The sequence below is a fragment of the Brienomyrus brachyistius genome, chromosome 6 (genome assembly GCF_023856365.1).
Source record: "Brienomyrus brachyistius isolate T26 chromosome 6, BBRACH_0.4, whole genome shotgun sequence".
Lineage (NCBI taxonomy): Eukaryota > Metazoa > Chordata > Actinopteri > Osteoglossiformes > Mormyridae > Brienomyrus > Brienomyrus brachyistius.
This window is the reverse complement of record NC_064538.1, coordinates 10,855,195-10,881,129: the sequence shown is the minus strand read 5'-3', so window position 1 is coordinate 10,881,129 and position 25,935 is coordinate 10,855,195. Positions and strand designations below refer to the sequence as shown.

General features: G+C 41.6%; 4 protein-coding genes across 8 annotated transcripts in view; 3 read left to right on the top strand and 1 right to left on the bottom strand.

Annotated features, from left to right (window-relative positions):
* si:dkey-11f4.7 (piezo-type mechanosensitive ion channel component 2) overlaps window positions 1–4,694 on the top strand; it is a 33,333-nt gene extending 28,639 nt beyond the window's left edge. For 2 of the 4 annotated variants that reach the window (XM_049017691.1, XM_049017690.1), the window contains exons 48-55: window positions 679–826; window positions 1,553–1,741; window positions 1,829–1,921; window positions 2,090–2,259; window positions 2,926–3,042; window positions 3,202–3,281; window positions 3,606–3,819; window positions 4,035–4,694. In XM_049017691.1, the coding sequence (XP_048873648.1) occupies window positions 679–826; window positions 1,553–1,741; window positions 1,829–1,921; window positions 2,090–2,259; window positions 2,926–3,042; window positions 3,202–3,281; window positions 3,606–3,819; window positions 4,035–4,290 (1,267 nt within the window). In that variant the 3' untranslated portion in view covers window positions 4,291–4,694. Of the gene's footprint in view, window positions 1–678; window positions 827–1,552; window positions 1,742–1,828; window positions 1,922–2,089; window positions 2,330–2,925; window positions 3,043–3,201; window positions 3,282–3,605; window positions 3,820–4,034 lie in introns of those variants that run through there. The other 2 variants (XM_049017692.1, XR_007398585.1) reach the window with 2 other exon arrangements.
* Window positions 4,695–8,543: 3,849 nt separating this feature from the next.
* On the top strand, window positions 8,544–12,090 carry LOC125745152 (aurora kinase C-like). Its single transcript, XM_049017696.1, has 9 exons — window positions 8,544–8,638; window positions 9,113–9,164; window positions 9,350–9,605; window positions 9,741–9,774; window positions 10,185–10,376; window positions 10,890–11,028; window positions 11,101–11,249; window positions 11,387–11,561; window positions 11,698–12,090. The coding sequence occupies exons 2-9, from the start codon at window positions 9,117–9,119 to the stop codon at window positions 11,872–11,874; spliced, it is 1,170 nt and encodes a 389-aa protein (XP_048873653.1). The 5' UTR covers window positions 8,544–8,638; window positions 9,113–9,116; the 3' UTR covers window positions 11,875–12,090.
* Window positions 11,980–18,361, bottom strand: bpifcl (BPI fold containing family C, like). 2 transcript variants are annotated; one of them, XM_049017693.1, is made up of 16 exons: window positions 18,228–18,361; window positions 17,333–17,447; window positions 16,996–17,107; window positions 16,187–16,315; window positions 15,920–16,075; window positions 15,212–15,275; window positions 15,070–15,130; window positions 14,887–14,978; window positions 14,326–14,502; window positions 14,106–14,165; window positions 13,719–13,886; window positions 13,136–13,203; window positions 13,010–13,052; window positions 12,630–12,693; window positions 12,433–12,509; window positions 11,980–12,284 (listed from the first exon to the last, which is right to left on the bottom strand). In XM_049017693.1, the coding sequence occupies exons 2-16, from the start codon at window positions 17,430–17,432 to the stop codon at window positions 12,228–12,230; spliced, it is 1,428 nt and encodes a 475-aa protein (XP_048873650.1). In that variant the 5' UTR covers window positions 17,433–17,447; window positions 18,228–18,361; the 3' UTR covers window positions 11,980–12,227. The 2 variants fall into 2 exon arrangements, with proteins under 2 accessions (XP_048873650.1, XP_048873651.1); XM_049017694.1 differs by lacking the exon at window positions 18,228–18,361 and adding an exon at window positions 17,561–17,685.
* A 2,506-nt stretch (window positions 18,362–20,867) lies between these two features.
* Window positions 20,868–25,530, top strand: actr5 (actin related protein 5). The gene is made up of 9 exons (XM_049018119.1): window positions 20,868–21,287; window positions 21,625–21,863; window positions 22,294–22,463; window positions 22,652–22,869; window positions 23,577–23,720; window positions 24,362–24,469; window positions 24,657–24,796; window positions 24,894–25,026; window positions 25,129–25,530. The coding sequence occupies exons 1-9, from the start codon at window positions 20,904–20,906 to the stop codon at window positions 25,396–25,398; spliced, it is 1,806 nt and encodes a 601-aa protein (XP_048874076.1). The 5' UTR covers window positions 20,868–20,903; the 3' UTR covers window positions 25,399–25,530.
* The last annotated feature ends 405 nt before the right edge of the window (window positions 25,531–25,935 follow it).

The following is a 25,935-nucleotide window of genomic DNA, read 5'->3' as shown; positions in this document are numbered from 1 at the left end:
CTGATTGCTCGTTGTCCTTCACCCTCCCCGATTGGTTGTCTGTCTTACTCCTGCTTGTCATTACTCTGTTTAGTTTTTGTATTATAGTTCCTGCCTGAGTTTTAGTCCCTAGTGGTTCATTGTTTGTGATGGTTGTATTGTTAGTGAAGTTTTGAATATTCTGTTTGTAGCCTGTCTGTCTAGACCCTTTTGTAAAGTTAGTCTTTGTTTATCCACTTCTGTTTTTAACCCCTTATGGTCCTTTTTTTTTTGTAGTGTTCTTAGTGTTCTCTGTTTTGTTTAGTAAAATCCCCATTTGTCCACTGAGCCACCAGTGGGTCGTCCACATCCTCTATTCCTTGCCTGCATGATCCCTCGCCCTCATGCCCGAACTACCCGAGTTCTTGACAGGTCACCGTTTATCATTACAGGACTTATTTAATGCATCCATTGTTCTCACAAGTCACATTTAAAATTCATAGATTTACTCACCCCCGATTCACTTGGGAGTTGGATCAGACAGAATTTGGAAAGGAAGCCCTGCTTTCAGATCTAAAATAGGTGTTCCAAACTCCTGGACCATGGATTGCTGGGGGTTTTCCAAAGCAGTTGATTAATTTCGAATTATGAGCTGTATATTTCAGTTTTCAGAGCTCCTGTCCTAAAGAAACAATATCAGGCCCATCCTATTTCCTGCAGATTCCGGCTAATCCCCTTCCTGACAGAGCTGCGAGCTGTGATGGACTGGGTTTGGACAGACACAACCCTCAGCCTGTCTAACTGGATCTGTGTGGAAGATATATATGCCAACATATTTATTCTGAAATGCTGGAGGGAGTCTGAGAAGGTAATGGATTACTACTGCTAAGACAATGCAATCCATAGGACACAACAGCTGGCACTGAATATTCCGGTTTCATAATGTATAATATGCAGATGGCTACAGATGCAATCTATATCCTAAATGTATGAAAATGTCTATTTATGGAAATGTATTTATCTCATCATATCTATGGTTTTGTAGTGATATTTTAGTGAAAAATCCAGGCTTTCCATTGTTACACATTTAGTGAGAGTGTACAAATTTCATTAACTACACAAATTTACTTGTATACACCAGCATTGCCCAATTCTGGTCCTGGAGGGCCAGAATCCAACACTGTTTACAGATTTCCCTGTTCAAGCATATTGACTAAACCTTGTAAACAGCTGATTAAGCAGTTTTTCAGCAGCGAAATCCGTAAACTGGCATCCGTAGCATCTGAGATAGGGCTGTGGTGGGTCTGGAGCCTGAATAGGACAATCAGTCTCATAAAATGGATGGATGGATTCTGTAAACTGTGTTGGATTCTGGCCCTCCAGGAAAGGAACTGAGGAACCCTGGTATTCATTAATAAGTGGGAGTGTATCTGACATAACAGTGACTTACAAAGCCATAGAAGTATGTTTGGGGCATTATTTTAGCCTGTTACAGTGTACAAATGCGTCTCTTGATATACTGTAAAATCCATAAATCATATAAAAATCAATGACGCTTCACACTGTGCCATGTCTCTGTTCTCTTATTCTCCAGAAATACCCCCAACCCCCAGGTCAAAAGAAAAAGAAAGTTGTGAAGTATGGCATGGGCGGGTTCATCATCTTTGCTCTCATCTGCATTGTTTGGTTCCCGCTGCTTTTCATGTCTTTGGCAAAGTCTGTAGCCGGAGTGACCAACCAGCCCCTGGATGTCACACTGCAGCTCAGCATTGCTGGATATGAGGTACACACACTCCCCGGCGTGTGTGCGAAAGGGAGCCACACCACCGTTTGCGGATACTGATTTCTCTCTCTCGATTTCCCTAACTAGCCACTGTTTACCATGAGTGCCCAGGAACAGAACCTGGTACCCTTCTCCCAGTCAGCCTACCATAAGCTAACCAACCAATATGCCACACATCCTGTAAGAAGAACTCATTTTTGATAACATCCATTGATACACTGTATCAATATGGCACTGACATATATCTAAATGTATTTTTATATTTTGTATTATGACTCATTCCATATTTTGGTTAGTTCCCGTTACAGTGCGGGGCTGTTCACTAATCAAACATCTCCTTGGTGTCAGGCTGCCATGCAGTTCATCGTGAAGTACGTTGCTGAGGACATTGTTGTGGCAAAAATAAAAAGTGATGCCAGTCTGGTGTGGGGCATCAGTCCAGCGAGTCGCCAGGCCATGATTACGGAGCTCAGCCAGTCCTCCCATGTGTACATCACGCTGCGCTGGTCCCTCCTCAGGTGCACACGGGCCACAAGCATCGCACCCCCACACCCAAACACAGAAGACAAATATCCGCAACAAGAATTGGTCAGGAACCTCATTCGTTGGTTTTCATCTTCCAAGGACAAACTTAATAATGCCTGCTTATGTTGTATAAGAAGAGATGAGAGATTCATTCACGTGCTTAACAGCACCAAAGAAATCGATGCAGGTCCTGAGAAATTTAGGGTTTTTTAGGTAACAGCATAAAACTAATTGGTCATTCCATTCCGGATTTTAACGAAACTCTGCATGCTGATTTGATCACATGAGTAACTCATGAAAGTGAAATTGGGCGTGTCTTGGATCAATATTAAGGGAGATTTAAGCAACCTTACACAGAAATGGTCCTCATATTGTTTTAAAGCTATTGTCCAGCTCTATATGAATAATTACTGTGTAATAACTGATTAAAATATTACTCATGTGACCAAATCAGCATGCAGAGTTTACTTAAAATCCGTGACGATGAGGTGCGAAAGTGTGGCGATTTGACATGGAATGACCTTAATGTAACATGTTATGTAACATTAACATTATGAAAAACCTATACAGGAGAAGTGGCTTGGTTCTTTGATGTTTTTCATTGCAGGCTAACAGCCCCTAATCCTCTTCCGTAAATGTCCATGTGCGTAACCCACCAGGAACGCCTCTATTGCAATGAATGCAGTAACAGCAGGGGAGCGAACTGTAAAGTATCAAGACAAGCAAATGATAGATGAAATTGTGCAGGTTCTCAGAGGGCTCCGCTCTCAGTCTGTGTGAGTACAGCCTTTGTTCTTTAGCATGCGCGAGAGAACGACCAGTATAAAAACACACGTATTTCCATTTTGTATGTCCAGCATTCTTATTCGCTACTCGTCGGGAAAGTGATGTGGACCTCTTTGGGGATTGTATCTCACTATGATGCATCCACTTAGGATCATCCAATCACTGCTGCCCAAATACATCAGGGGTGCCTCCGGGCCAGAAGCCAAGGTGGCCCACCGGCTAGAAACTGGTAAAAAGTATATTAGGATTAATATGTGTCCCTCATTTCTCCTCACAATAAAGCAGCCTAACTGCACATAGCTTTTTATATGCAATCTGTTGTGCTGTGACACTGACATTGTATTTATACTGAAGGCGTATCTTGCAAGACTGCTTGTGTATCCATTTATTTTATTTGAATGTGTTTCATATGCTACTATATGCTCTTTTTCATTATCCATCCTTCTAAAACGACGATCTAGGCTGGTATTCCTGTGATAGGTTAGTAAATAATAATCACTCACATTTTTGTGGGTTTTAATCACGCCTTTCCTGCCTTTAAAACTGAATACAGAGAATCTGGATAATCCAGAACTCCTGCAGACAACGGCCCTCTTCCGCCCCCTATCTGTCAAGCTTCAGCAACCAAACAACAGCTTAGAACCCCAGTGGTGGGTTATACAAGAGTGCCAAGCAAACCAGCCACAGACCAGCTGCAGTAACATCGAGATAGTAATCTTCAATGACAAAGTGAGTCCCCCCAGTCTGGGGTTTCTGGCCGGATATGGGTAAGGACACGTCAGCTCTCTGCCTTTTATTATCGTGAAACTAATATTAGGAATCAGTATTTTTATGTACTTTACCATTAAGACAATAAAAAGCATAATGTTGTCTCACAATTCGTACTATGCACACACACACACACACACACACACACGTGTTTTCTGTCTCCATTGGGCAATCTCTTCTTACCCTGGGACGACATCTTTCCCCTTCTGCTCAGGATTGTGGGACTGTACATGTCAGTAGTGCTGGTTATCGGCAAGTTTGTGCGGGAGTTCTTCAATGGAATCTCACGGTCCATAATGTTCGAGGAGCTGCCCTGTGTGGACCGTGTTCTGAAACTGTGCACTGATATTTTTGTGGTGCGCGAGACTGGAGAGATGGAGCTGGAAGAGCAGCTCTTTTCCAAACTCATCTTCCTCTACCGCTCTCCTGAAACCATGATCAAGATGACCCGTGAAAAAAAGGCCAAGTGATGTAATGAAAACACCAAGATACCCTCCCACACAACAGTGCTTCAGAAAGGACCTGATCAAAGGGGAATCATAAACTATTGTGTTCTGACTTGTCCTAATATACGGACACCAATCAGAAAGACTTACCACAGATGATAAAATTATACCATATGTTCCAGTCAAAATAGCAGAAACACGTGAGGATCTTCAGCCTGAAACACCGTGGTTTAATCCATACCACTTTAACCTTCAGTCTGTGATAACTACGACGTGCCTGTCTGTCCTATAGACCTGCATGTATTTAAATATGGGTAAGACGACAGGTAAATACATCTCGGCAATAGACAGAATTTGAATTTTCCCCAAAGTGTAATGTATGTTAAACTTAGAATATGAAATAAAAAAGTGAATATATGAGAAATGCATTTTCCTATGTTGAATTTTGAATCTTACACGTATACGTTCCTTCCAATTTCAGTGTGGTTTTATGCATTATTGAGATTATATATCTACGTTATAACGATGCAATTAACTCGAGTAAACTCTTTGACTCAGTCACTTGCAGGCAATGTAAGATATAGGTCGACATGACAGAAATTACAGGAACTACAACGGCACACGCAAGACAGGTAAAAATCCTGTAGTAATGTCACGAAAGAGCAATAAAATGTTATTTTATTGTCAACTACTATATACATAAATACATACATCCATATAGGTCATATTTATTCATTGATTTTCTTTTCTTTAATAGAAGTATATGTTCATAAATGGATTTATACTTTATGGGGCGGCATGGTGGTACAGTGGTTAGCACTGTTGCCTCACACCTCTGGGACCGCCTTGGTTACATGTGTGTGGAGTTTGCATGTTCTCCCCATGTCGTCGTGGGGTTTCCTCCGGGTAATCCGATTTCCCCTCACAGTCCAAAAACATGCTGAGGCTAATTGGAGTTGCTAAATTGTGAATGGTGTGTGAGTGTGCCCTGCGACGGGCTGGCCCCCCATCCTGGGTTGTTCCCTGCCTCGTGCCTATTGCTTCCGGGATAGGCTCCGGACGCCCCGATATCATTAAGCTGTTTGGAATAATCGATAATAATAATCGATAAGCGGTTTGTGTTGGAGTTCGACTCCACAGAGTCCGTTGATGAGGAAAAGATGCGTACGTGAGGCGAAGGATGGTTGTAAGTCCGTTCTCTTTATTTGTTGTACAGATCGATCCGATAGCCATGCTCAGATGCACAAACAGTACATACCGAAGGAAGCTCAGCTCTCTGTTGTGTGTCTAGCTTTTATACCCCGTTTAGGGCGTCTACTGTTCTTGTTGGTATCTTTCCACTCTCGTGATACAACTATTTTTTTTAAATTGCTGGCATTAATACCCACACCCTTTCCCTTTTATCTTACCTTATGTTGCAATTTGGCAGAGTCAGCGACCCCCTCCCTTGTTAGGCCCCGCAGGTCAAGCGTAAGCGTAACACGAGTGTCTGGCTGCAGAAGGGGCCTGACAGCGCGTGTCCCCTGTCAAGCCCCTTCCACTCTCAAGCCCCTACGTCATTTCCGTTAAAACGACAGATTATCCGGAAATTCCGAGGTGACGATCTCCCATTCAAACATGGCTGCCTCCATGAACACGCTGTTGTGTGTTGTTGCTTTATATTTCAGCAGATTTGGAGAGAGATTATTTTTTCCAAGAGACAAACAAACAATCCGTCCTGTGGACAAATCCGTCTTGACAAACCCCAATACGTAATTTCTGTTTAAACGAGGGAATCCGTCTCAAACCTGAACAATATAGTTGTACATATGTGTGTGTAAATAAATGTAGTGCTACTGTATGTGTTATTATTGTGAGACATCAGACTATAGCTAATATGTACTTAAATCATTATTTTCTTGTGCCATATTTATTCCGTCAAATATTGTACTTTAATAATGTCAGCATTTCAATGTTTATACGGAAACTTTTAAGTCATAATCTAATAAACATGTTTTGTGCGTTATTGGTTATTGACAAAACGTATTTGTTTTACCCAAGATATGTGCCCAAGTAATAACATCATTTTAATAACGATGTCTAGAGTCCAGTGTTCCAACATAGATTTAGAGTGTAGTGTGCCTAAATAGCTAATTAGAACTTTCTTACCGTGTATTACACTATATATCACATATTAATACATACCTCAATATTATGTAAACATATGACGAAGTCATTTTTTAATAAAAAAACAAATAAAAATATTTTTAATTATATTGTGAAGACAATAATATAATGTGAAGTTGAAACAGTTGCGTAATTGCCTAATTTAAATAAACGATTGCCAGTAAAAAGTTGTGCTTTGGTACTGGCCATAATACAATATTTTTACTATGTAAATTTTTTTCTAAGGAGCCGATGAGAATTAAATTTCTACAAGAAAAACTACTATTCTAGTTATATAGAAACTATGTTGTTTTTAATAATAATAAAAAAATCCTCACAAAACAGCAAAAGGTTTATTTTTCAAACCAAACAGGATGTCAACAGAATACAGTATAAAACACTTAAATATATGAACTACTTTATGAAATGACAACAAATACTATATACAAATAACAGATCTTTGAAAATATACAATAATTTACAGTACTGCTGTCACGCGCGTGCGGTGCGGGTGAGGCGCAAGGACGGGGCGACGAGCAAAGAGGCAGGCGAGCCGGCAAGATCAGGGCAAACGGGGATTTATTAAACTGACGAGGACTAGGGAACATCGCACGAATACGCTCACAAGGTAATAACCACAATGACAGACAATGGACTCAGGCAAGGCACGGACTGAAATACACAGGACTGATCAAATTAACTAGACACAGCTGGGTACAATCGGGAGAAAACACGTGGGTAATCAGGGGGCGTGGCACACAGGAGGAGCGGGCCGGGCATGACAACTGCAATCAGTGATTAAGGATTTTTCACTAAAAACAGATGCATATATATGACTAATATAAAAAATAACTGACATCGGGTGCGGAGAAGCAGGCGAAGGGAGCCGTGAATGCGAATAAACGGGGTTTAATCAGGGTAAAAAGGGAATCACAGGGAACAAGGCACGTAGCAACAACAACGACAGATCTGGAGAATGAAATAGAACACACTGAAATACACAAGACAAACAAGATCAAACAGGAAAGCTGGTAACAAGCGGGATTCACACGAGATAAATGAAGTGGGCGTGGTCCACGAGGTCTGAACGATCGGTTGTGACAATAACAATGTACTGTACAGTGAACCTACTACGCTAAACCACAAAACACGATTAAGCTCTTGTCGGCTGTGTTTTCTAAAAACAAATGCATGTCTTTGAAACATTTGAAAATTGAAAAAAAAAGGGATAGACAATGGTATCTTTCTCTTCTTCAGTGTAATATTCAGTTATGAAGTCCATCTTGCCACTCCTGATAACGGTAAGTCACGTCGGAGTCACGTCGTCTTGCCTCTCTATATATTTGTATATACAGTAGCTGAGATGACTATAAAGTTTACTTTGTCTTTGGCTGACTTTTTTATGTGACCGAGCACTACTCTTAGGACTTTTTTAAGGTAAACATGAGTTGCCTGTACTAAGGCGATGAGTTCAACACAGGCGTATTTCGATGTGATAATTAATTTTTAAATAGTTAAGTCATACATTCCACGACTTCAGAATTATCCGCACGACAAGATGGATTCTTATAGCTCGCGACAAGAAGATTTGTCGTTCGAACGGAAATGACGTAGGGGCTTGAGAGTGGAAGGGGCCTGACAGAGGACACGCGCTGTCAGGCCCTTCTGCAGCCAGATGCCTCTCAAGCGTAATGTCACCATGACTGATAATGCACCTAAAGCTTTTCTAATTTTACTTGCATTATGAGAAGGGCCGAAGACCCCCTTTTCTTCCAGCCCGTGTTCCAGTTTGTTCCCATTTCTTAGTGTGACAAAGTTTAGCAGAAAGCCTGGCCGCCCTTCATTTGGAAGATGGATTTATACTTTACCGATAAGAAACCTTACAATATTATATTTGCTGTTGTAACTCTATTCTACGTAGTATATTCCAAAGAAAATAAGCAGCAACCTGTCTTCTTCCCGTATTAATTTATAAAGGAATGCATCCTGCCGTTAGAAATTACTTGGACAACCTGTTTATGTTCGCTTCTTGAACCCGGGTTCATGAGCTTCCTCTTGCGGTGCATTATGGGATAGCCATGTAACGGGATGCGTCATCCTAGCCAATAGTAAATGATCAGGAGCTAGTTAGCCAACCAGAAAGCCGTGACGTGTTTAAAGGGAGCCATGCTGCGTTCAAGAGGGAAGGTTTAAACAACCGGGCCTTTGGAGAGCAGCGGCTTAAAAAGTTAGTATTGTTTGCAGCCATTTGAATGTAAGTTAAATCGATACATCTACATTTGATGGGTTTCGTACAATTAGCGTCTGTTTTTTTAGGGTGACTTGTCAGAAATATAACGTAATCTAGCTAGTATTCCATGAAAGCATTGTAGGCAACGCTTAAACTTGATTGGCAGCAAGTTGGTTGCAGTATGCTTAAAATGTTAAAAATAGCGGAGGATATTGAATGCTTAGGGTATCTGTCTTTAAATCCTATACTGTTCTTACATTTTCATGCGAATGTATGGAGCCTGTAGAAGCATAAGTCCCCAATGTAATTAAAGTCTTTGTTTTGTTACGGGGGAAAATAAAATCTACACTTCGGTCAACAGAAGACATACATGCACACTAAAAAGTTTGACAGTGTTGCTTTTAAAAGCAAACTACAATAATTGCTATCTATTCATTATTCGGATAAGTGTTTGCAAGTAAATTCTTTTAGGGTCATGGCTACTGTTCCAGCCAAGATGGTGCAAAAAACTGAACATGGGAAGGTAATTTTTTAAATCTACATTTAATACAACTTGTTTGTCATTGTCTGTGATGTATGACTTTATATGATACTTGTGCATTTGTACTGGGCAGTTCCCTGAACATGGGCATTAACTCATGTTTTACATATAGTGGAAAATTCCAAGGTAACCATCTTATTGCTTGGCTTGTGTCTCCCCATCCTCAGCTTAATCACGCGCCTAAAAGAGTCCCAGTCGTCCAAAACCCTCAGCGGCCTGTCCCCGAGTGTTCTCAGCAGGTTCTTGTTACGCTTAGCGCACCTCAGAGACTTCAAAGGCCAGTGAATCAGTCTCATCACACAAACTCAAAAGCCCAGTTGGACCAGAACACCCAGTGTTTCCAGCCCCAAACCCATCCTGCAAGTACACATGTCACCAGTAAAATGGAGTCTGCTGAAGCAGCAGGTCCATTGAAGGAGAGAAGTAAGCAGTAACCCTGGTATTTTGTGGTCTAACAAAAAAGTGACCAATTTTGTAATGACCAACCAGTGTTCTTGTATACAAAACTTAATTTTTCTGGTATTTGAGTTTTACCTTAATTTTGCTTCATCTTCACAGGTAAATATGGAGCAGTGGAGTCCACTGACATAAAGTAAGTTGGAGTAAAAAACCTATACATAGTAGTATGCATTTTTATTTTATATTTTGTCAGTTTCCCTCTAGGTTTTAGCAGCAGTTCTCCTACAGTAGAAGGGCATGTTGCAGTTGGTTCCACTTCAACTGTTTGACTAACACAGTTTCCACTTACCCAGGGAGCAATTAATACTTATAAACCAGTGTGAATGCCAGTGCTGTGTACTTTGGTATTTTAATCAGTCTTGTACCAGAGATGTACTTAAGTTGGTGACTCCTACTCTAGATCTACTTGTCGCACATAAACCGACTTCCAACGTGACTCGCAATGAATGGCAGCTGAAATCCAAAAATCCCAGGCTTTGATTCTACCTTCATATACTACGGCTTGATGTTACTGTAGATGTAAAACTGTTTTTGCTTAATCAGAAAGCGATGGACCCTTGAGAACTTTGATGTTGGTCGCCCACTGGGAAAGGGAAAGTTTGGAAACGTCTACCTGGCCAGGGAGCGAGAGTCCAAGTTTATTCTGGCTCTGAAGGTGCTCTTTAAAAAGCAGTTGGAGAAAGCTGGTGTGGAGCACCAGCTCAGGAGAGAAGTCGAGATCCAGTCTCACCTCAGGTACACTGATTTAATTGTGCCTTATTTGCTTACACTAGTGGCCAAGATTGTGGAAACGCTTCAAGTTTAGAGATTGCACAACTTTATGCAACTTAATCATGCGATGTATTTTACAAATACAGATGTTCCTCGTTTTACAATGTTTAACTTGGAGTATTTCAACTTTTACGATGGATTGATAGCAATGCACAGTCAAGTCACCAAACTTTTTTTTTTTTTTTTTTTCTTTCCTTTCTTTTACAAATTTTTGACAAGCCCAATATATCTACTAAATGCCTAAGTGTGTCTTATGAATTCATATTTGACTTGCAATATTTTCAGCTTACTATGGGTTCACTGGAATGTGACCCCATCCTAAGTCAGAGCATCTGTATGATACATTGGCCAATTTAAATTAGTAACTGGAGCAACAGCTGAAAGTTCTGCAATCTAAAAATTGTATTTCCAGTGTTTTGGCCACTAGTGTATACTAGACATGTTTGTTGTTTTCTGAAAGCCCTGAACCCTTTGCAGGCACCCCAATATCTTGCGCTTGTATGGCTATTTTCACGACTCCTCCCGCGTGTACCTCATCTTGGAATTTGCTCCCAAGGGTGAGCTTTACGGTGAGCTGCAGCGCTGTGGTCGCTTCGATGAACAGAAGAGTGCTACGGTGAGATGGTCTTTCCCTTTCGGGTTGCCTCATTTGTCTCTACCTTTTTTAATCCTAAACTTTTTCCCACAGTACATTGCAGAGCTTGCTGATGCTCTTCACTACTGTCATTCTAAAAATGTTATCCATAGAGATATTAAGCCAGAAAACCTCCTGTTGGGTGCTAATGGTGAGCTTAAAATAGCTGACTTTGGCTGGTCTGTACACACCCCATCTTCTAGGTAGGTTTTTAAAGTTTTTTTATATATATATATATATATATATATATATATATATATATATATATACTGTGGACATGCATGATGCTTTTGATTAGTGTGCATCACCAAAAGTTCTCTCTCCCTTCTGTACACATTAGGAGATCAACCCTTTGTGGAACCTTAGATTACCTCCCTCCGGAAATGATCGAGGGACGAACTCATGACGAGAAGGTGGACTTGTGGAGTTTAGGAGTCCTCATCTATGAGTTTCTTGTTGGAAAGCCCCCATTTGAAACAAAGAGCCATGAAGAGACCTACCGCAAGATATCTAGAGTGAGAATTCAGTACTGAAAATGGCCAATTATAGCACGCTATTGCTGGCACTGATACCGATTTTTAGCGGAACATCACGAGTTCCCCCTTTGCAGTTTGATACTAACTCCTCCCACTTCTCCGGGTTCCTTAACAGGTGGAATTCAGCTACCCTGATTTTGTCAGCACTGGCAGCAGAGACCTTATTGGGAAGCTGCTGAAACATGATCCCCTACACAGGCTGCCCATCTTGAAAGTGCTTTCCCACCCTTGGGTGCTAGAACATTCCATGAAACCCCCAAGACAACGTAGGCCTGAGGGTGACACTGCTTAGAGGCTCGTATGTGTGGAGTAAGGTTACAATTTAAGCTATATTCTAATCAGGGTCATGACTGGCTAGCATTTGTACAATCATGCTGGGAGAGGAAAGTAGATGGCATTGTCCTTTGGTGGTTTTGAGCCCATTGTTGTATTTAATTTTAAATGTTTGTTTTGTTTTTGTAGAATTTTTTTTTTTTTATTAAATGATTAAAGTTTGTTAAATTTGTTAGTGCTGACTCTTCATTTCACCACTAGTGGCCTTCTGCGGTGCTTGTGGTAAGTGCAGTTACAGTTAAGCAGCAGTTGCTTTTACAAAATCGTATAAACGGTAACAGAATTAGCTGGTTGTAAATTGTAAAAGAGCTCTTAACTTTTGGCTTCTTGCAGGGAAATTTTTGTATCTGTGGCAATTTCCACAAATCCCTGTTGGGGAGGGGGGGGGGACAAAAGGAGGGGGAGAGGCATTAAAGCAAGTTTAGAATACTATCAATTAAAAAAAAAAAAAATCCCATGTGCTGGTATAAAGTAGTTCTCAGAATGCTGTCATATTTGCTGCCAAGGACTTGTTTACCTTGTTGACTTTTAGCATGGAATTGACCCACTGGACGTTGTGCACGGTTGGTAAGGGAATGCCGTCTTTCAGTTTCTCTGGTAAGGATGAAAGGGGGAAGGAAGCCTGGATATAGCAGTGGTACGGCAAGATGTGAATTTTCTGGGTGGTTTGTAAACTCGTATCAACTTTCCCTGCTAAGCCATGGACAGACTTACTGTTCAGCATGGGTAGCAGGTAGCTCTTGATCCCAAGCTCCAGTAGCTTCTGTAGTGACTCGGTCTGTTAGGACGGACCTAATTAGAGCTAAACTACTACATGTAATGTAATATGACATTAACTCTGGCAGTGTGGATACAAAATGTTAGTGAACTAGAATTAATCGACGTTTTCAATCTTGAGTAAAAGGAGAATGTGGGGAAATGCAGAGAAATGGTAGATAGAAATAAACTCTGCTTAGGTGTCAAAAAATGGCACAACCAAGTAAGCTGTATGTGGCTGTGTGGAAGTGTCCTGCTTATCTAACCATATGATGCGTTAATGAGCATCTTTTAAAAACTAAATCATTACAAACACAGATGAATTTTTTTTTTTTTACCTGAAATGTCCCAATTTCAGTGGCTCCCACAGTCAACGTGAGGCTGTGCATAGACAATAAACGGTCACCTGCATGATGGCGAAACATCAAAAAGAAATATCTTAAGGAATATTAACTAACACTCACTTGTCTAATGCTGTGGATCCCGATAGCTTCTCATCCGATACGAAGAACTTGCTGCTGAAGGTTGCATTCTGGGAGTTAAAGCATGTGCAGAGTTTCAGTACAAAACAGCCATGAAAGGAAGTGATGATGGGAACCAGCAAGGAACAGCCATTGCTGTGTAGAGGAGCCAGAGTGCATATGTGTGGCTAAGCAGTACATCCTTTTGCTATGAAACTTAACATCCTTCCATCAGATGGATGTAATTGTGCCTGTTTTATTATATCCATTTTTTAATGATCTTGTATCGTATTTTACAATAAGATTAAAATCAGCAATTTGTGGAGTGTTAAACATGTAATTCACTTTTGCAAATAAGTTAATAATGTCGGATTCCAGATTACACTAGAAAATTTACATTGATGGCTTCAGTGGGGGAAATTCCTCTATTTGGCTCCATGTACCAAAGGCACTAGGAGCTGATTTAGAGTTTGTCAGCTTCTTGATTGCCTCCGTGGTCAGAATATAGACATTTGGTTGACTGTATTCATTTTCTTCCCTGGACTAATTTTTTCAGCAGGGTATGATTGTAGTTCAGAAAACTTACCATATCCAAGCGGAAGAATGGAATATAGGTGGAGTTAGATCGGATTCCATAGAACTTGGAAGACCAAAAGACATTTAACGTCGTCGTATCTGGCTGGAAGGAGACGGTGGGAGTCTGGCTGGCATAGGCATGGAGCACCATCAGCATGTTCGGGAACAGCTTGGGAAGCTAGACAGGATACGGGTCATTTCAATTTTCTTATGTAGCTGGTACCCAATTCAGTTCGATAGCAGTAGTACAGCAGAGCCAATACTCAGTGCACTAACTATAAAGGACAACTCTAACAAATATACAAAAAATACAATGTATCAAAGTTTGGCTGGTATTAATGACTGGTGCAGGATGCAGCACCACCACTGACATATGATTGGCTGTATCTGTACCCACCTGAGGTATCAAGCCGCCAAAACTTGTGGTGTTAAGGCGGAATGGCGAAGCCTTGGGTATCTGAATTGGTAAAATATGGCGGTCAAGGGCGTGCTGGCACTAAACTGCGCACACACATCATGCTTCACGCTCAAAATCCAGTTTTACTGTTATGTGGGATACTGGTAAAACAAACAAGACAATGACAAGTATCTTTTCTATTGGGTTTCTGTGCGCGTACCATGTCGTCGGTGATCAAGGCTTGTAGGAGCCCTGCGGAATAGTAAGCGAAGGCGGCAGAGTTGATGGTGAACTCAGACAGGCCAACAGTTAGCATGAGGTCAGACTGCTGGTCCAGCTGGAAGGTTCCAGCAACAAAAGGGGGTTCTGTGTGATTTCTGGCACCATAAAACACGCCCTGGATGGAAAGTTTGAGGTTAATAGGGTGTATAGTTACCATTGCATTCATTTATGAATTATCCTTAAATATAATGTTTAAAATACTTGTTTTTCAAAACAGTATCATGAGGAGCTAGTTGAATTCCTGTAGCTATTTTTTCTCTTAGCCATATTCCTGATGTCAGGTAAACTCACTTAATACTACTAAATAGTTAAAAATGAAAACAGAACAACAATACTGGTGATACTTTCCAAGTAAAAAACAATGTAAAAAACTCCAATTTCTGTTTTAAATATTGCATCTATCTAAACATACAAATTCGCAAGCAAAGTACTACCTTTGACATATTTTTTTTTAACCAAGGGTTTCATTACAGTTCACGTTTAAAAGTGAGAGAGATACCTTAAGATCCACCTCCAAGTCGGAGCCCTGAATAATTGGTGGGAAAACCAGAGGAAGCTCTATGCTGAGGTCTTTGTTCACCTGGAAAGATACTGGTGCACAATGATAAACATTACAAGGTCGCACACGCGATGTGAGAGACACACAGAATGCAGACTTTTTGTGTTTCATTGCCAGTCGTACCCTGCATTTTTTCCAGCTGACTCTCCAAGTCATTAACATACTTTTCAATCCCTGGGCAAATCTGGAAATGGAAAGAATGTACATAATGACATAATGTAATACAGTTAACACACACAATAGAATGAAAATGAAAGATGTTCACCTCTTCTTGAATCTGATTCAGTATTTTGGATTTGAAAAACTGTACAAATGGCTGGAAGATAACACTGAGGGAAAATATAACATCATTGAGAGTTAATAGGTTTGCTAAGTGGTACAACGATACTGCACAACAAATTCCAGTGTTAAAGTCCCACTGTCAAACATGTTTCAAAGCTCATAAACGTCATAAAATTGAGCACAAAGCTCTTGAGGCCTAAGTGCAGCATATGTGTAAGTGTATAATAAAGGAAACATCAGATCGATTGATCCACCCCTACATTAGATTGACCTTCCAAGGATATTACTAAGTGAAATACTATCTGATTACTTATTTCTGATTGTAGCTATATGGATTCAATACCTGTGTAACAGAAGCATTAAAATATTTTTTTAAATGCAACTTTCCTAACAACTTGTAGTAAGACGACTTCACAAGGCACTCGGGGTTTTCGTTTCATTTCACTTTTTCAGATATTATTAGAATATTCTTCCTCTATATAATTTGTTTTACTTCTCTATTTAAAAATGAAATGTGTTTTTAAAGGTTAAACGTAAATAACATGAAAAATTTTTATATGAACATAATGACAGCAATTTCTGTTATACACATGACCACTATAAATGTGATACAAACTGCTTTGATAGGATTGCCAGTCGAGCATCCTTTCAGATCATTCAGGAACTATGCAGTATGTCTTGGATCTCATACCTGCCTCCACCATGGAAGGAAACATCTATTCCCTTAATACTGGAGTCGCACTGAGCACTGGCTACACTCAGATGGCCTTGCCCATCACTGCCGAGCTGAATTACAGTGGACAAGCCCACATTAAATACAGCCAAGTCAAATGTGCCGCCGTCTTTTCTGCAGGGAAATACAGGGAACATGAGGGAACCAGGTTGCATTTATCATTTACAGCCACCTAAGATTGTGACCTTGTGTGTCACAAAAAGTCTAGTGGGTACAATGACTCACATAAAGGAGAACTTTGTTTTCCAGTTCCCATGCACTGCGATGTCGAGGTTCTCCATGCCAACTTTGATGCCTACGTTCTCCGTAAAAGTCACTGTAGGCTCTGGGAGGTCGATCCGACTTACCTTCATACTGCAAAAGTATAAAATATTAAAAAGTCAGTTTTAGGTAGAACAGAAAGTTTTAATTTCTTCTCCATTTAGGAAGTTGGGGCCACAGAAAGATGGTTGATGGATAAAATCTATTTGTGATGACTGGATTTTGACAAGAAATGAAGGACTGACACATATTTTGTGTGTAAACTAGGAGATTTAGTTTTCTAATGAATATCTGAGGTCTATTCGAGACTTTAGTTTGGTCAACAGCAGAAACAAACCAGACAGTCTGCGTACTAAAAGAGTGGGAATGTGGGGCTTTGGAGGAAACCTTCATTTGTTCTCACCACCACGTAAAACCGAGGTCCTGACTCTCTGAGGTCATAAAAGGTCCCTGGGCATCTTTCAAAAAAATAGAAGTGGTACCCCAAAGTCCTGGCTAAAATGACCCACTGCGGCCCTTTAAAATCTGGTCTCCTAATCATCCCCTATATCTAACTGGTGAATTCTCTCCTGCCCCTTCACTGCCTTAGCTACTGTGTGGAGAGTGTACTGGTGCAAAATGGCTGCCGTCGCATGATCAAGCTGGGGCTACACAGTGGTGGTGGTTGAAGTGGCTCCCCATAGGTTCAATAAAGTGCTTTGGGTGTGTTGAAAAGTGCTATATAAATTCATTCACTTTTACAAGATATCTAAAAAGTGTATTTGCGTACGAACCTGGTTAGCCAATAGTGTACAGAGCCAATTTTAATATCAATGTCCCCTTCAACATCTGGGATGAGCATTTGGCCAGTCTTCTCCTGCAACCAGCTGGCGCCCACATGGGACCCTAAAAAATAAAATCACACAAATCAGAGATGTTCCCTTTCCACGGGTACTTAAAACTATTCAGCTGATGGCCTACTACACAATCAAATCAACAAATATATTCTCTTTACATGGGACAAGAGTTGGAGCGCTCCTTACGGACAATTTCTGCAAATGTCGCGTTATTCTTACAAAAAAAATATGGCTTCAAAACAAGTGTGAATGCGTGTGGTCTTGCTTTACTCACCGTATTTAAGTCCCTTGTCCGAGAGACTAGCTTTAATGCCGGGATTGATAGCAAAAGCTTGAGGCATCAGCGTTAGCAGCACAACCAGAGAGGGCAACATGGTCAGCAAATTCACCTGTAAAACAGCATATTTTTGAAACTGCATTACGAGACAATGCAGTACAAGAAAGGGTATTTACAGGGAATTCGCCGACAGCTTACGTTTAAGACCAGAAATACGAAACCTACCGTTTGATGTACATTTGGTTTCACTTCCTGAAATTTTTAAGTTTTTAATTTAAAACTTTGTATGGGCAGTGTCAGCAGTACCAACACTGACGAAATCTTAAGACCAACAAAAAAATGGTACTGCCTCCTTTTCACGGGGAAGCAGAAGAATTGACCATAAGGAATTTTGCAATTAATCGTGTTTCATTCTTTGTCTTGTGACAATATGGGGAAATTCCGAGAGAAACTACAGACGCTGTAAATGTAAAACTATCTGCATACTTTTGTCAAAACGTCAATTATAGATTATATTTACATGTATTTATTTAGCAGACACCTTTACCAAAACCATATACAAGTGTGACAGTAATACATAACAAACAAGGAGCCAAATTATTTAGTTAGTTACTACAAGACTAAACAAATGGTTAACCAGAAACAAGTGCAAGATGAAATTTAATATACGTGAACTTTACCATTTTGATGATTAAATGCAAAATTCAATTGCACAAATAAACCACAAATGTTAATTTGAATGAATTGGACAATGGATATCAAGTTGTCTAGTTTTTATAGCTCAATGTCAAGTTTAAATTACAAGATATAAACTACAAACTATTTATTGTCGTGGTTTATTTTTGTAAATAATCCACAATTCATATGATTAGTAAAAAAATGACAAGATTACCTCTGTTCAAACTCAATTCAAGATGTACCGTCTCCGCAAACAGAACTGAAATGATTTTTGTGATTAAATCTTGCTTCTGCTATTGCTACTAAACTCGGCTTCCTGTTCCCCCCCCCTGTATAGTTAATACATCACAGATACCTTTTGAAGAGGGACGTACAAGTACATGCTATAAGCTTATATATGTATAAATGGTGCGGGGTTTATGTAGGCCTGCACGAATATGTCATTTTTAATTGTAAGAAAAAATTTACAAGCCTTGTGACACATGAAGCACATCATTTCTCCCTGCTGCATGTACAGTTGATTTGACATCATCCACTGAAATGGTTGAAGTGCATAATGAGTTTATATTTTGAATGTCAAACCAATAATGAATATTTAACTCCGGCTAAATTCATTTCTATCAGTTAAACGTAGGCGTTTTATAACCACTGAGCCTGTGTAAATGGGAGAACCGACTAGTGCACTTGATTTTGTATATTATATGCGTTATAGCCTCTGGTTCCGTTTTTTTTTTTTTGAGCATACAACTAAAAACAGTTTCTTCTTTGAGTTTGCGCATATTCGGCACCCTTCTGTCACGTACCGCAATTATTTTCTCATTTTCACTGAACGTCCCGTAATTTAAGACAGCAGACAATTTCAAGGCAGAAGCGTTTCCACTTTACATTGTTGGAAGCATTTCTTTAACATTTGCAAATTATATACGTGGCTAAATGAGTGGCTAATTCTAAGATGTAAAGCATATAGCAGGTGATTGCTCGCTTTTATTTTTGATTTATCTGTTTCAAAGGGGATGCGTGCAAGCTAAGTCGAACTATGCATAAAGGATATATTTATGCATGTAAATGCAGATTTGAAATAAATATTTTTAAATGACATGATCGTTTTGATTGTTTATTTGGCGTTTTATTTATGTATTTTGCGAAGTACCCGCATTAAATACAGTAATACCTTTCTTTGAAGCTTACATTAAGGTAAATATAGCCAGTCAAAGTTATAGTCCCGCCCCTCCCCCGAAGAAAAAGAAAGTTAAAACTTTCGCTTAAATCTCCCTCAATATTCAGCCAAGACGCGCAATTTCAGTTTCACTAGTTACTCATGTGACCAAATCAGCATGCCAAGTTTCGTTAAAATCCGTGACAATGAGATCCGAAAGTGTGGATGATTTGACATGGAATGACCCTTCTTGACTCAATATTTTGAAAGCATCTGATCAGGCAGTTCTGCATTTGCTCCAGCCTGAAGTAAATGTAGTCATAATCGGAATGTTGAAAAGCTGGGCTGACGTGAAGGGCTGCATTTTCTAAAGTATCTCCAGCACTCTGAAAAAACGCTGGTGGTATGCCAAGGAATCTACAACAGAAAAGACAAATATAAGATAATACTACACGCCACTATAAAGATTTACTCAATGTAAAGCAAGGTACAAAGGCTAAAAAACAATAAGAAGAATACAATGCATCATCTTGCATACCTTTTATCAATTTATAAAACTGAAAGTGGATGGAAAAAACGTGCATTATACTCAAGTTAACATGACATAAATAGCCAAATCTGCGACGTACCCAAAAAGTTTTTTGTTAAAATAACTAACTAAATAAGTACGTGGGGTATATATTATTTTGTACATAATCGTTGGGAAGAAAAGGAGTCACGTGTAGTAATTTCACCGCGCGTTCGTTCACTCCTCCATCACGACGTTTTTTTTAACTTACGTCGCACGCTGATGACGTCTATTCGGCATCATGCCGAAAGAGCATCTTCAGCAAGTGAGACTTAATGTCTGTAGTAAAGTATGCGTAACTTCGTTCCGAATGTACTTTTTAAACTTCAGGAAAAGTAGGTTCGTGTCGCATGTTCATAATCACCAAAAGCCACTTCATTCTGCATGCTCGTGTAATGCAAGCATGTCTCAAGCACAATGTGCACCTTTATAAAGACTCCAACGACCCCCCAATACTCTTGCCGCTCGCGTTGTGGCTCACCAGTACGACCAAGGAAAAAAAATAGCAATACTGGACAGATTTTTGGTCACATATGATCCCAAATTGGTCGCACTCTGGAGCCCTGGAATATAGTCAGGCGGTGGAAGGAACGTTTTTAGGACCTCCTGAGTTCCACTGGCACCCCATCCTTGGAGGAAGCAGAACTGGAAGACTCAGAGGAGGAGTATCTCATTTTTACGGCTGAGGTCACTGAAGTAGTCAAAAAACTCTTGCTGACAAATCTGAAGATCATCATTAACAACCCCACACATTTTCTCCACAGCTCTCGGCTCAAAGACGTGCTGCGGCTGAGCTGCCATCACACGACAACACTGACTCCTGTCACTGTGCCTGCCATGTCCCCAGCTAGCAGTCATGACACTGAACACATCATGCACATTTGTACACTCTATCTAGCTATTGAATGGATGATATGAAATATTTATAACACGTGTTACAGTAATATAAAAATAGAGAATATTTGGAGAAAATGTTCCAACGACCAAAAATATTACGGTCAATTTGAATGATAAGCTGAAAAAAATACAAGTGGCAGGATGTAACGATGGTAGCGGCTCTATTGGAGCTGGAGGAACTGAAAGAGTATTTGGGTCGTGTATGTCGGAACAAATTGTTCCTACGTCTTTATTTCTACGGACTTATTTTGAAGTTACACGCATTCAAAATGATGGCGAAGCCTCCCGCTATGAGTAAAGTGTTCACTTTTAAAGATTATAGATCAGTAGCCGACCAAATTTACGAAATAACTTCAGAATGCTTACACCCATGTCCAGTTCCTATAGTTATCGACAACGGCTCCTTCCAAACAAGAGCCGGCTGGGCTTGCCCGGGGGACTCCCTCTCCGCGCCGCGGCTGCAATTTAAGTCCGTCGCTGCAAGAAGCCGTGGGGCAGCCCGGAGTGAGACTCAGATCGGTAACGACATCTCCAACCTCGAGCCGCTGCGTTGGCTTTTGAAGAGTCAGTTCGATCGAAATGTTGTTGTTAACTTCGAAATCCAGGAGCTTATGTTTGACTATATTTTTATGCACCTGGGAATTGGTACCTCGGTAAGTTCGATTCTGGCCACTGTAAATCAGTAGTACAATTAAGTACGTGTAAAGACCTTTAGGTGTGCTATGCTTTATTATTAGACCTATTATTGGATCTATTTGTAAGTTCTATAAAACCTGTAGTCGAGTATGAGCATTCCTGTGCAAGTCAGATGCCTGTATTTATTGCTTCTAAATTAACTTACTCCTTTTTAAATATTCTTTAGGGTGTCGGTTTAACTGCATCAGCCATGATTGAATGAAGGGAAAATTATTTATATTTTGTGATGTTTATTTCGCACACGGTCGTTAATTTGTGCATACAAGTGCTAATAGATTTTCTCCGCATATGCAGGGGAGAGTGGAACATCCAGTCGTACTTACAGAGGCGCCCTGCAACCCGCTCTACTGCCGGCAAATGATGTCAGAGTTACTCTTTGAATGTTACGGGGTGCCAGAGGTTTCTTATGGTGTCGACAGTCTGTTCAGCTTCTACTACAATAATAACCTGCGTGGCCTGACTTCGTCAAATACAGGAGTGGTCATCTCCTCTGGTTACCACTGTTCTCACATCTTGCCTGTAATCAACGGCAGGTATGACACCTAATAACTTTAGTTATCTATCTTGGGTGACATAGGGTGTAAGGCAGGATGCCAGACCATCACGGTGCACATACACATGCTATACAGTAAATTTAAAGATGCCTGATGGGCTGTTTCCTTGAGCACTATCTGAGGGCTATGCCTGTTAGCCTAAGATGTGTTTGGACATCGAGAAGAATCCAGCGTGACTCGAGGAGAACATGCAAACATGGAGGAAGGATTCAATCCCTCTGCCCTGTAGGTGTGACAAACCAGTGCTGTCCACTGAGCCCTCCAGGATGTTGATAAAATATTGAGAGAAAGAAAAAATTATGCATTGGGGTGAATAATAACTTTTAAATAGGCTTTTTTGTACTAGGATGCATTCTACTTTTTCAGAAAATCATTTTTAACAATGCTTTTTCTTCTGCCGTATATTCAGACTTGATGCAGGAAACTGCAAGCGCGTGAACATTGGCGGCAGCCACGCAGCCTCGTACCTGCAGCGCCTCCTGCAGCTAAAATATCCCGCGCATGCAGCAGCTGTGACCGTTGGCCGAATGGAGGAACTTCTGCATGAGCACAGCTATGTCGCCCTTGACTACCAGCATGGTTAGTATGTCACAGAACAAAGAGATGAAAAAAATAAACCGGGGAATGGAGGCCTAAGTAAAACAGTTATTTTCCTGATACCTTCTGCACTGTCAGTATTAATGTGTCCACCAGGGTGCGCACACGGGCTCCCTGTCTATTCAGTGTGGCTGTATTGGCACATGCTGGGCCTCTTCTGTGGCCTGCAGAGCTGGAGAAGTGGCGCAGCGTGGAGTTCTACGAGCATGAGGTCCATCGCATGCAGCTGCCCTTCTCCGCCAAGCTGCTCAGCGGCACCCTGAGTGCAGAGGAGCGTCAGGAAAGGCGAGTGCAGCAACTGCGCCGACTGCAGGAGATCAATGCCCGCCGGCGTGAGGAGAAGCTGCAGCAGGACCAGGAGAAGTTGGACAAATTGCTGGCAGTGCAGGCAAGGCCAAGTGTCCAGTGCAGGGGACACATTCAGTTTAATGTGACGCCACGCAGTGAACTGCATTTCATGACACATTTTCTGCTTCACTCTTTCTACTGCACTCTACTCAGAACATTTATTTACATACCCTTGTATGGACTGAGCAAGACTGCGAATAATTCCAGAAGAATTCGAATCTTGTTTAGGAAGGTCACTTATTTTACATGTTTTTTGGAAAACAATTTTAATGGCACTGCTGTATCTTCAGGTAAGGTGTAAATGTCTAGGGCTGTTTCCTCGAGCACTACCTGAGGGCGAATCTCATTCCTGACTTCAGCTTCCAAACCATAAACTGTTACTGTATATTTTTGCATGAGCACCAGCAGTCCAGTAACATCTGGGGCACGTGAAGTCAGAGTGACAGCACTGGGGACCCAGTTCTTCCAAAATCAATGACACCGATCCCCATCCAGCTCTGCGCCCCACACTGTAACCCCAACTGGGGGTGGGGACTTATTGCAGCTTTTATCTGTTTATACTGTGTTTCTTATGGCCGAGATATACTTCTGTGCTGCTGTGACGCTTGCAGTTTTCTCTTGGATTAGTAAAATGCCTGTCCAGTCTCGTTTTCTGCGTGCAGCCAATGGCTCTAATTCAGAAGTGAGGAGCAGCTAAAGCAGGGGCCTGATATGACCGTGATTTTAGGCTCTCTTCTGTATCCCTAGGAACTCATGGAAGATGGGCTCCTTGAGCAGTTCCACAGGAGCCTCATGGAGCTGAACATGGACTCTGCAGAGGAGCTGCAGTCCTACATCTGCAAGCTGAACCTGGCTGTGGAGCATGGCAAGCTGCGGATTCTGCAGAGCGAGGTAGGCTTGGTGTCGGGGTCGTCTGCTGGTGATCTGGGCGAGTAAATGAATGAATGTTACATTTATATGATGCTTTTCAAGACACCCAAAGTCCTTTACAGCGTGAGTGGGGGGGGGGTGGTGGGTCACTTCAACCTCCACCACTGTGTAGCCCCCACCTGGATAATGTGACAGCAGCCATTCTGCACCAGTATACTCATCATACTGTAGCTAAGGTGGTGAAGGGGCAGGAGAGAATTCACCAGTTAGATACAGGGGATGATTAGGAGGCCCCATCTGATAGGGCCACAGGGTGCATTGGGGTACCTCCCCTACTCTTTCGAAAGATACTCTTAAGAGAGTCAGGACCTCAGTATTATATCTCATCTGAAGGACGGCAGCATTTGTACAGCACAGTGTCCCCATCACTGCAGCACTGGGATCCACACTGACCACAGGATGTGGTCCAACACCTCTTCCAGCAGCAACCCAGCTTTCATAGTTGGTCTCCCATCCACATACTGGCCAGGCCCAAACCTGCTTAGCTTCAGATGGATTACCTAGTCTGAACTGTAGGCTGCTGTGGAAGGTGTTGATTCCTGGATGAGGGATGTCTGGAAGCAAACACAGATCTTTGTGAAGGACCATCCCTCTTTTACCAGAACTCTGAGCTGGAGCAGCCCCTCGACGAGGCTGAAAACAGTGCCGAAATGGACCCAGATTTCAGCGAAGAAAACACAGAGGGAGAGAAGCCAGCTAGCACAGTGCAGGTAACACACCTCTCACCGCGTATATAGAATTTCCTGGGTGACAGGTCCTGTGGAACCTTATGAAAACGTTCGCTGTGGAATTACATGCCATTTACCTGAAACGAGGCTTAAAGATTTTGTAATATTCCGTTTGCTGTGGTGCCCCTGTGCTGTTGCTGATTGCTGTGTGACTCTGTCCGCTCCCTAGCCCACCTTCAACATGGCAGAATACCACCAGCTGTTCGTCGGCACGGAGAGGCTGCGTGTCCCCGAGGTCGTCTTTCAGCCGTCGCTGATCGGGGACGAGCAGATGGGCCTCATGGAGACTCTGCAGTTTGTCTTGGAGAGGTAAGCATGTCTTCCCTGGCTGGGACATTTTCGATCCTCATTTGTGGAACTTTATCACGAGCTTATGGTCAGCTGTTCATGTGTTATATGACTGTAGGTACAGTTTAGAACAGCAGGAGGCGCTAGTGCGCAATGTTTTCCTCACCGGAGGGAACATGCTGTATCCTGGCATGAAGGAGCGGGTGGAGAGGGAGCTGCTAGCGATGAGGCCCTTCCAGTCCCACTTTCAGGTGTGTGAAGCCGGAGTCACAGACACAGCAGCCTGACACTGGTGCTGTGAGAACCTGGATTTCAAGCCTTCTGTTTCCTTAAGGCTTTTGTTTGTTACGCAGGTGAATATGGCGTCCAACCCCAGCCTGGACGCCTGGTGCGGAGCGCGTGAATGGACCCAGCAGAATCCCTTAGGGGGCTCAGGCTGGATCACCCGGCAGGACTATGAGGAGAAGGGGGGAGAGTACCTCAGTGAGCACTCCGCTTCCAATGTCTTCCTGCCCATAAGAATAGCCAAAGCTCTACCGCGGGTCGCCGAACCTGTCGCTGCCCCCGCAGCTGCCGCCGCTGTCAGTGAGACCCCCACAGAGCCTCCCCCTGCTCAGTCCTGATTTACGTCCGGTCTCGCTCTCAGAAGTGCTGCCCTCTACTGCCTCGGAGTCCTTGTTTTGTTTGTCATTCATGAATTCTCTAGACTTTTTTTATAATGAGCCTTGTAAATATAAAACGGAGTCATCAAACTACTTTTGTGTTGTTTTTTTTAAATGGATGAAGTCGGATACAAGTCGAATATATTGATCCGTGGTGAATATTTTACATCTGACATACCAAACATATCAACGTTCCCATTAATTTTTTATTTAACTGGGTTTGTAAATGTCAATGACATGATTTTACATTTAACACATGCAACACATCACAAGCTTACTAGTTATTTACCAAACTTGCTAACTGGTGTATTCAGTGTGTTTGATGAATTTTTTTTATGGCTTATTACTGTTCGATCCAAACTCCAGACTCCAGGCACTGAGAAACCTGTATGTTGTAAAGCTTCATTTTAGAGTCTTCCGTTAATGGTTTTTAATTAATAGTCCATTAATGTTGTTGGCACATCAAGCTGCCCGGTCGTGCCAAACACTGAGGGTATC